Genomic DNA, 10,938 nt, shown 5'->3' with positions numbered 1-10,938 from the left:
AGAGAAGAGAGAGAGAGAGAGAGAGGGGAAAACAGATGGAAAGAGAAACGCTGACAGCAAAAAAAGGGCTGTAAATATAGCAACACGTCCTGCTCCCTCCTACCATTTAGATTTGCGGAATTTAGACATTTCAAGTTCAAAATGACAAAACACTGAGGGTCGAGTGTAGAGTAAAGCACACACACACAACGTTGAGCTGACAGAATGTAAAGGTTATTAGTAGAAAAAAAAAAAAGGGGGATGCGTCTGGAGAACCATTCCACTGTTTAATAAACGCTGTTTCCACTGAACACTGTATGAGTAACACTCGCAAGAACACGCGCACTACACACACACAAATACCACATTTGTAAAAAGATAATAATCTGAGATAATCTGGCTGTATTCCAGTTCCACTTTAGATTTCAATAAATGATGGAAGGTGACTCTACAGACACCAGCGGAAGTACATTTTAGTACTGTACTGAAGTACCATTATGCTGCTCTGTACTTCTAGCTGACTTACATGTAAATGAAAATGGACTGCACTATACATAGGCACCTTTCTAGTCTTCCAACCACTCAAAGTGCTATAATAGATTAAGCTGTATGTAGTCTCTTTCTCTCTCTCTCCCTTCCTCTCTTTTGCTCTCTGTTCATTGTTTAAACTCCCTCTCTTCATTCTGTACAGTATGACTCTGTCTTTATGTAACAGGATTTACAGACAGACGAGCCAATAAAGAGACTGACAGGGGAGTCTGGGTTTACCAAAAACCCCTTCAAATCCACAAAATCTAATTTTCTTTGTTTGGTTAGTTTTTGACTTTTTTAAAGAATAACTTGATCCTCCTGACTGCTTCCATGATAACAGCCTCTTAGAAAGCTCCAGATCCTGCAGGAGGAATCAAAAGGACATGTTTTATCTAAATTTGTATTGTTTTTGTTCCTCTTTAGTTTGATCATGAACCAATCTTAATGTTTAAAGTAAATTAGTTATTTTATTTAGATTAAAAAACAAGAAAATAAAACTAGACTCGTCCTCCTCTTTCTCTACGCCACACATAATATATTTCTTTTATCATTATCTGAGGTGTCAGGGAATGTTTTATTACTCTCAGAGTTAAAACACTGTAGAGAAAGACTCTTTCCAGCACAACATGGACTGCGTGAGAGTCTTCAGAGGATACATCACACAGACCTGAGGATCTCAGGCTGAGTGGGAGGACATGAGAGAAAAAAACCTGTCAGGAGAGGATGACAAGACTGAAGGATGACAGCACACAGCTCTGACAGAGGAAGGAAGGAAAGAGGGAAGGAAGGAGGGAGGGAGGGAGAAGGCGGGTGTGACAGAGTTTGAGTGAAGAGAGGGAAAGGAGAGAAAGATGGTCGACATATTGGCAGAGCAAAGATCTATACTTACCACTTATTAAAGTATCAATAACTCAGTGAAATCAATAAATGAATCATTTCTTTTCAGGGCTTTGTGACGGGCGGAAAGGACGGCGTGGTGGAGCTGTGGGATGACATGTTTGACCGCTGTCTGAAGACGTACGCCATCAAGAGAGCAGCGTTGTCCCCAGGCTCTAAAGGTACACACAACTATAACCCTAACCCTAGCCTGAGCTCAGCCTAACATCAGCCTAACCTAAACCTAACTTCAGCCTAACTTCAGCCTAATTTCAGCCTGACCTTAACCCGACTATATGTCCTCACTTTCATATTTTTTGTACCTCTTTTTTATGTATTATGTATTTTGTAGATTACCTGATGGTTAGCGTGGTCATAACTGCTGTCCCTGTTTGTCATTATAAGTAAAGCAGTTGTCAGCTATAGAAGAGGCTCTTTTATCCAACACTGCCATCAGGTGGACACATTGTGACACACACCTCTGTCTGTAAAACTATAAATATCTGTTTTGGAAAATATTTTCATAACTCTTCCGGTGGCGCGCCTCTGCAGCGACCCGGGCTTGTGCTACTGTTGCTAATGTCTTGTTGTTTTTGTGTTTTAAGTGGTCATGTTTGATGGCAGTACGCTCTGCATTGAAGATGCCATCCTCTGCATTTCGCACTTTACTTCTAAGCACCTTGAGAACACAAAAGCCTATGCTAGAATTGTATTTATTGATTTTAGTTCAGCATTTAATACAGTGCAGCCCTGCTTTTAGAAAAGCTCAAGGATATGAGTGTTAACCCTTCCTTGATCAAATGGTTTTATTCTTTTTTAACTAATAGGACACAACAAGTGAAAATTAATGAGACATTGTCAGAGACCAAACATAGCGATACTGGGGTCCCACAAGGTTGTGTGGTATCACCTATACTTTTTACACTGTACACTAATGACTGTAGGAAAGTACACCCCAATAATTATATTATAAAATTTGTTGATGATACATCGATCCTGAGCCTTCTCCACAAGGACATGGACCCTTCTGTGTACCGTAATGAGACAGCCACCTTTATTAAGTTTATTAAGTCTTTGACCCGAGACAAGTAACTGACGACAAGACAGTGGTCATCAAAAACCAGAAAATTAGCCAAGTGTCCTTGTATAAATATTTAGGTGTCCAAACACACATTTATCACCTGTGTAATCGTCTGCAGCAGAGACTGTACTTTCTAAGGCGACTGCGACTGTACGGTGTGAGCAGCCAGATCATGCTGATGTTCTACAGGGCGATCCTAGAGAGCATCATTAAATATGGATTCACAGCATGGTTTGGCAACTTAACAGTGCAGCTGAAAACCAGGCTGGCCAGCACGCACAAAATAGCCATGACGATAATAGGGAGTAAAGAATATAAGCCCATACAGGGCCTATATGAGCCTACAGTCATGAAACAAGCGGAAAAAAATCATTGTGGACCCTCAACATCCCCTCTTCTCTGAATACGAACCTCTGCCATCAGGAAGATGACTCTGTGCCAAAGTGCAAATCAAACAGACCGAAGTTATCGTCCCGACTTCTATAAAGCTGTTGAACTCCAATACTAAATCATTAGCAATAGGGCAATGTGCAATAAACAAACCAACACCGTAGCACTTTAATTCTTGAGTCTCTGACAGTCTCTTTTTAAGATGCCACATTGTCAGTGTTAAATGTATAGTGTCTCTATGTTTTAAGATGTTTTTATGTTGATTTTTTAATTGTTTTTTTATGTGTGTCTGTTGTTTAGGTATGTTTGCTTCTGTGAAGCAACAAGACAAATTTCCCCTCGGGGACAATAAAGTTTATTCTATTCTATTTTACTGACTATTAAATTGACTTTGTGTGTGTGCAGGCCTGCTGCTGGAGGACAACCCCTCCATCAGAGCCATCACTCTGGGTCACGGTCACATCCTGGTGGGAACCAAAAATGGAGAAGTTCTAGAGATAGACAAGACCGGACCAATGACCCTGCTGGTGCAGGTATGTTCAGTCGACAGTTTAACTTTTGTTTTAACTCAAAGCTCAAGGCATATTTAACTGCAGGTAACCATAGCAACGGTACTGTGTGTTGAGATGTGGTGATTGCAAAGGCCATAGCATGTGATTCACATCATTTTATTCTTATCAAACCATTCAGTGAGCCCTCATGCATTGTCATCCTGGAAGAGACCGCTCCCATCAGGAGAGAAATGTTTCATCACAGGATAAAGGCGATCACTCAGAACAGCTTTGTATTTATTGGCAGTGACCCTATCTTCTAATGTGGACAAGTGGACCCAAACCATGCCAGGAAAATTTCACCACAGTATAACAGAGCCACTCTCTGTAGGGGTCAATCATTTAGGCCCACAGAATATGGTGAAGGATGACTCATCTGAGCATATCACTTTTTTCTCTGTAGACTAGAGCCTATATGGTTTTTGCAACACTGAACTCTCAAATGTGCATTCATCTTTGTAATGAGGGGTTTAAACACTGCAACCCTACACGTATATATTTCTGACTGATCTCAGAGGCAACTGGGCCTGCTCAGCATTTCATACACGCCACAGAGCATGATTGGATGTTTGTTGTATAATTGAACCATGCAGTTGACCTGTGTTGAAGCATCTGCATTCATTGTGTTTCTCCACTCAGTTATTGAGGTTTTTCCTTTAATTTGTCACCTGTCTGTACATTTCCATGACAACTGAGCAAAGTCATGTGATACGATCAAAAACTCCAGAATGGCTGCTGGATGGACCTTGTAATGCATGTCTTCATCAAATTTATCAATTCGCTCACGTGTGAGTGCATGTGTATGTGTGTGTGTGTGGATAGCAGATATTTTTAAATGTCTGATAGTCTGGTACGGCACCTGTTGCCATGGTGAGGGGAGCTGACTCCTGCAGATCGATCAGCAGTTGCACACACACACAGATTAACAGTCTCCACAGTTTTCGGTCTAGATGAACTACATTAACTACATGTAGTGTGAGTGTGTGTTTGTATTTGTATGACGTGTGTGACTGTGTGACTTGATTTTAGATGTTCACATTTTGTAAAGCATGCAAAAGTGTGTGTGTTCATGAAAGTCTTGTGAATGTGTCTTTCAGAAAGGTGTAGGTTTGGTTTTAGAAGTGGGGGGAAATATAACATATGCTATTTCAATTTTCATTGTCATTAGACCTCATAAAAGATACACAGCTAATAAATATATTGAATATAGATCTTATATTTGCACCTTTACTACAAAGAGCTCTGGGCTTTCCTACCTTACTGTAAATACTGTATGATTAATGCTCAATTCTAGAAAACGTTCTAATCTAATGTAGAATATATTAACTATGTTAGAGTACTACTCCTGTATATGTAGCCTGAAAGACAAAATCCAGGGCTCGCACTCGTGCTGCTCGTTTATGCTTATGGTTGTTAGAACTGTACACAAGGTAATAACTGATTATCAGCTCCTCTCTCTTCTGTTGATCAAAAACAGCACACTTACTTATTAGTCTTCCTGTTGATTAAAATGTTTGTGTGTGTGTGTATGTGTGTGCAGGGTCATATGGAGGGCGAAGTTTGGGGTCTGGCCACTCACCCCCTCCTCCCCGTCTGTGCCACCGTCAGTGATGATAAAACCCTGCGACTGTGGGAGACGTCAGCCAATCACCGCATGGTGGCCGTCCGCAAGCTGAAGAGAGGTCAGACCGCCAATTTTACATGTATTTTTTGTATCCTGTACAAATCCTGTATATTTGACATTTGTCAGTTTTTAGATTTTCTTCCTTCTAGAAAGCTGTTGGTTTCAGTTCATTTCTATGAAAATCTGTGGCCTGTTCAGGGTTTCGAACACTGAATTCTTCAAGAGATTCAGAGCAAAAACCTCCATGGTGTCTGAGGTCAGCATTTAGTCCGTCTAACTGTCCCATCCCAGGTTACCTATGATGGCGACCTATGAGTTTCATTTTGTGTTACTCTACCCAGATGTCTAGACCATTAGACCCATAGATCTGTTGATGAGTACAGGGTAGTTGGGGTGTCCACATCTGGGACAGAGTCATATCATCCACATAATTGCAGTGGTCTGTTCTGTCCTGGAGAGCCTTGAAACTCAGAGTACATTTACTCAAGTACTGTACTTAAGTACAAATATGACGTAGGCCTACTAACTTCTTCTTCTTCACTGCAGACTTAAACTGTTTCCATCGGGGTGGCCAGGCTGAGGCCAGTACTCACTTTAAAGTCTTTCTCAGTTTTTTCTGCGTGGCATGGCGCTGTAGAGGTTAGATTATGATGTTTGCTTCGACCAAAATTAAGTCCCTGAAAGCGCCATCATCATCATCATCAGCTTTCACTACTTTTATACCTTGTACCTGAATTTCTTCTGCTTGGAGTTTGGTTCCTCAACAACAGATTTTCTTAATAAGACGCTGTCAGACCAGAATTTGCTTCCCATTCATTTCTATGCAGCACAAAACTCTCCCTTCAGACTACAGCAGTGAGTGGGTTGAATGCAGAGTGGGTTGTGGAGGGGCAGGACGAGATGGGTGCGCTGCTAAAAGACGTCCCCAGTGGAGTTGGCAGCAGTAGAGAAATGGTTAAGCACAAGAAAAAAATTACCAAAATATGGCGTTAAGGGGGTGGCCAGACTTTAGCCTATGGTGGCCACCCCCTGACTCCGCCTTTGCAGAGGGAAACATTATATTTTACTATAACTATGTGACAGCTTTAGTTACTAGTGACTAACTGTGAAGACTCACATGGACTTTTTAAAATGTTGTTTATTTATATGCAGTATTCATATTGTTTTCAATTCAATTGTATTGTGTAGCACCAAATCAAAACAGAAGTTATCTCTAATAGTGCAGATCCAGACCATACTCCATACTTAAAATTAAAGTATAAGGAGTTGGATAGCTGAGTCTCTTTTACAGCAAAGCCCAGTTAATATTTTAATACAATGATGGACACAGAATAAGAAAACCAGACAGAGTCAGTAAATAAAACAGAGAAGTTGGGTGATAGAAATGCCAGGCAGGGGGAGAATTTTGGAGGGAGGTATATGTGTTTTGAATTTTTAGCAACATTGCAGAATTTTCGAGATTAGTTAGGGCATTTTATGCCTTTATAAGGCATAAGACAATAGTGAGCTGACAGAAAATGAGGGGACAGAGACAAGGGAAGATATGCAGTGAAGGTCACTGGCAGGACTGGAGACATTACAGCCCACACATGGACATCAGAATACCGAGTCAGGGAGTAATCAAATTACCTTTGACCATGTAAAAACAAGACAAAACTGACTGATTAACTAAGTTATTTACTGTCAAGTTAACTGACTGTGTACGTGTGTGTGTTTTCCAGGCGGTCGCTGCTGTGCCTTCTCTCCGGATGGGAAGGCGTTGGCAGTGGGTCTGAGCGATGGCGGCGTGCTGGTGGTAAACGCTGACACATTGGAGGATCTGCTGAGCTTCCACCATCGCCGCGACGCCATCTCTGACATCCGCTTCACCCCAGGTACATACACACGCACACACACACACACACACAAATATGGCTGTGTCTCTGCAGAGGACGTACTGTATCTACTCACGCTCTCTTTACCTGACATTCTCTGGCACACACACCGTCTCAGACTCAGGTAAATTCCTGGCTGTGGCGTCCCATGACAGCTTCGTCGACATCTACAACGTGCTGAGCAGTAAGAGAGTGGGGATCTGTAAAGGAGCGTCCAGTTACATCACACACATCGACTGGGATGCCCGAGGTAACACACAGTGCTCTCTCTCCCTTTCTCTGCTGCTCATTTTTAAAGTCTCCCTCAACATAAACATATTTGACTTACGACTGTACTACTGCAACAGCATCTCCATCCCTGCCCCCTCCCTCTGGAACTTGCCTTTCAACGAGGTTGAAAGAGGAGATGTCACACATGTAACTGAATGTTAAAAATTATATCAGACACAAAGGGTTAAAGGGAGACTGAGTACCTTTTGTTGAACAGTGACCTCTGTGGCCACAAGTGACAATTACGGGATAATAGTAAATGCTAAAAGTGAACAAGAGGAGGCCATAAGGTCATTGGACTGACTCATTAAGAACACTATGACATTAACACTCTCTGCTACCCTCAGCTCCTCAGACGACGAGACGAGGACCTAAAAGGATGCTTCACTATGGGTCTTTGTTCTGACTTTAGAGATAATTAAAAGACCACTACCAGAAGACCTGAGGGCTGTAGGGGGTTCATAGTGTAAAAGCAAATCTGATTAATAAGTAGGACCAAGACCATTAAGAGCTTTATAAACCAATAAAAGGAAGCTTCAGTGCAACAGTGTTGGCTTGAGAGAGAAACTGTCTCACTCTGGCAATGTTCAAATGCATGTGTGTGTGTGTGTGTGTGTGTTTGTTGCAGGTAAACTGCTGCAAGTGAACACAGGAGCCAAAGAGCAACTTTTCTTCGAAGCCCCGAGAGGAAAAAGACAGACCATCAGAAACTCTGAGGTTAGTGCTGCTGCCCCCCCTGCTGGCCAGAGTGAAACACAGGAAATATAATTACAGTTTCTGTTGAAGTGCTTGTGGATGCATTATACTGTTGTTGTTCAGGTGTGAGAACTGTGTGTGACCTGCTCAACATGTATATTTATAATATACAGTATTATACTATACTATATTATATGTTTTTATTCTATGCTATATTTCTGTGATAAAGTATATATTGTATATTATTATTATTATATTACTACATTTCACCTTATGTTATGTATACCTATGTGCTATCTTATATCCCATACTAGATTATACAGTAATGTGCTATATTATCCTAAATTATGTTAATATGTAAAATGTTATTTTGTTTATTACATTATATACTGTATTTTATTTCTATTATATTTCTTTTTTAACAGGGGCGGCATCGAGTGGCCACCCCTAAAAACTGCATGGCTGCCAAAAAAAATTGTTAAATTTAATTCATTTAATGAATTAGGTTAGATTAATTTTAAAAAATAAGTGTTAAAAACGTACTTGTGATGTAATGTTTATAAGTTCAAACATCGTCATTTGGGGGTTTTTCCAAGAAAATATTGATTTATGTACAATTATTGTGTTTTCGTTACCTTGGAATGAGTCGTTTATATCTACAGACTGTGCAGGAGGGTAGGAACGAGTGAGTTGCAATCTGCAACTACACCGCTAGATCCCACTAAATCCTAAACACTGGACCTTTAAGTAACTTGTATTAGTTTAGATTCCAACACTGGTTGTGGGTACTGTGTGGTGGTGGGTGTGTTGTGTGGTGTGGGTGTTGTGTGTGTGTGTGTTCTGCTAACCTTGTAATTTTGAGTTACATTTTTATCTTATGTTGTATAATTTTTTATCATTTACTTTTCTCTATTTGTCTGAAATTATTTCTGTGTGTGTTTAGCTGGAGCGGATCGACTGGTCCAGCTGGACGTGTGTTCTGGGTTCAAGCTGTGATGGGATCTGGCCGACGCACAGTGACATCACCGACATCAACGCTGCGTCGCTCACCAAAGACCGAACGCTGTTCGCCACTGGAGACGACTTCGGCTTCCTCAAACTGTTCAGCTACCCCGTTCGAGTACGACAGACAGACTCACTGGTCTTTACACATGAGCTATTAGATAGGGAATATGCGATAAACATCTACTATATTTAGGAAGTGAAAGACCGATTTCTTGTCTTCTTTCTTTTTCCTCCTTTCTTTCTTTCTTTCTTTACTACTTTCTTCCTTTTTTTTTTCTCCCTTCTTCATCTATGATGCATTATAAGCACATTCATAAGACATTAAAATTAATTTATAAGGCTTTATAAAACTACAAATGTTTAGAATAATGCATGACAACTTATAACAAGGTTTATTAAGTACCATTAGGGACAACAGTGTTTGAAAGAAGAATCTGAGTCCTGGGTTACACAGCACATTATATCTACCAGAACTCATACACACATAGAGAACTGCTCCAAAGCACCATAATAGATCTTAAATTCTATGTTTCTGTGTGGAATAATGTCTTATAAACATCGATAATATGCTATAGAATGATTTTTTGAGCTTTAAGTCAGCTGTACCGAGGTGATTTACTCCTCTGAGTAAATTACAGTCAATCTTCCTTTGTTACAATTTCCAAAAAATATGATAAACTCTAGATTTCCGTGAGAAACCTGCAGGACTTTGACTTGTGCAGTGTTTTTTCATTGTTGTATTACTTGTATATGAACGGGTCATTCTCCTCCCCCTCCACCCTCCAGGGTCAGTACGCCCGTTTCAAGCGCTATGTGGGCCACAGCGCCCAGGTGACCAATGTCCGCTGGGCTCAGGACGACTCCGCCCTGCTGACGGTGGGCGGTGCCGACACTGCACTGATGATCTGGGCGAGGGAGCGAGGAGGTGGGGTCAGCGGAGAGGGGGAGGGGCCTTTGTGTCGTGACAACCGACCGCCCGTGGACAGTGAGGAGTCGGATGATGACACTGAGGAGGACGGAGGTGGGTGTGTCTGTCATTAGAGCTGATTTTAAAAAAGAACACTGACCGTGACGTCAAATCAGATGACATTTTTTATAGGTAGTTCATGGACAAGTGTCATATTTTATAATTTAAATGTCTTATTCAAAGAAAAGGTTATATGCTTGATTTGTAAAGACTTTATGTCCAATAAAAAATAATTACCCAAGACCCAAGCCTGAACGCCACAAACTGGCCGGGATCAGGTTGTAGAACTCTTCATTTATGAGTGTGTGTGTGTGTGTGTGTGTGTGTGTGAAGGTTACGACAGTGACGTTGCTCGGGAGAAGACGGTGGATTACACCACTAAGATGTACGCTGTCAGCCTCAGAGAGATGAGAGGAACCAAACCTCACCAACAGCTGAAGGAGCTATCTGCTGAGGAGAGGTATGCACACACACACTGTCACCATCACAACAGGTTATTTTAACTAAAATTGTTCAAACAGATTACATTAACAACTCAAACTCAGTTCTGTAAGTTAAAAAAGATTATTTTTTTAACAGCTTTTACTTGCAATTTTAAGTCACACTAACTTAGTTTTGTAACTTGTTTATTTGAATGTTTTTTTTACTTACAAAATTTAGTTAGTTTTACTCAACAATGTAATGAGTTTCAACAATTTTTTGAGTTGACTTATCTGGATTTTACAGTACAGTTTGGATCCACAGTTTAAAGCTGCACCAGACCACTGTGCATCCTGCGTGAAAGTGGGACCCCATTACACTTTTTTCCTGCAGTTTATAAACACTGTTGCCCGTTGGCATTGATCAGATGTAATGAATAGTTGTATTTCACTTTCACACTCACAGGACAGCCCTGAAACAGACAGACAGACAGACCAAGAACTGAAGCTGGTAGTAAGACAGACAGAGTAAAGAGACTTAAAGTTACTGTTATTTGCTGACATCAAACTTGGAGAGGAGAGAACACAAGTTTACCTGATTCCTGTTGTGACACCCGCTTTGACACAAGGGGGAGATGAGGCCTTTTTGTAATTTGCGGGGCCCTACGCAGCTTG

At 40.9% G+C, this 10,938-nt stretch overlaps 1 protein-coding gene across 1 annotated transcript in view; it reads left to right on the top strand.

Moving 5' to 3' along the window:
- The window catches only part of LOC118329649 (echinoderm microtubule-associated protein-like 6), a 90,927-nt gene that overhangs the window by 52,983 nt on the left and 27,006 nt on the right, over positions 1-10,938 (top strand). The window contains exons 21-29 of the mRNA XM_035663878.1: positions 1,457-1,568; positions 3,263-3,390; positions 4,949-5,090; positions 6,754-6,906; positions 7,025-7,156; positions 7,805-7,893; positions 8,816-8,992; positions 9,664-9,898; positions 10,178-10,304. Of these exons, the coding sequence (XP_035519771.1) occupies positions 1,457-1,568; positions 3,263-3,390; positions 4,949-5,090; positions 6,754-6,906; positions 7,025-7,156; positions 7,805-7,893; positions 8,816-8,992; positions 9,664-9,898; positions 10,178-10,304 (1,295 nt within the window). The remainder of the gene's footprint in view (positions 1-1,456; positions 1,569-3,262; positions 3,391-4,948; positions 5,091-6,753; positions 6,907-7,024; positions 7,157-7,804; positions 7,894-8,815; positions 8,993-9,663; positions 9,899-10,177; positions 10,305-10,938) is intronic.

This window comes from Morone saxatilis, unplaced genomic scaffold (assembly GCF_004916995.1).
Source record: "Morone saxatilis isolate NCDOM2014 unplaced genomic scaffold, NCSU_SB_2.0 Contig19, whole genome shotgun sequence".
Classification (NCBI taxonomy): Eukaryota; Metazoa; Chordata; class Actinopteri; family Moronidae; genus Morone; species Morone saxatilis.
This window is presented reverse-complemented; position numbering and strand designations above follow the sequence as displayed.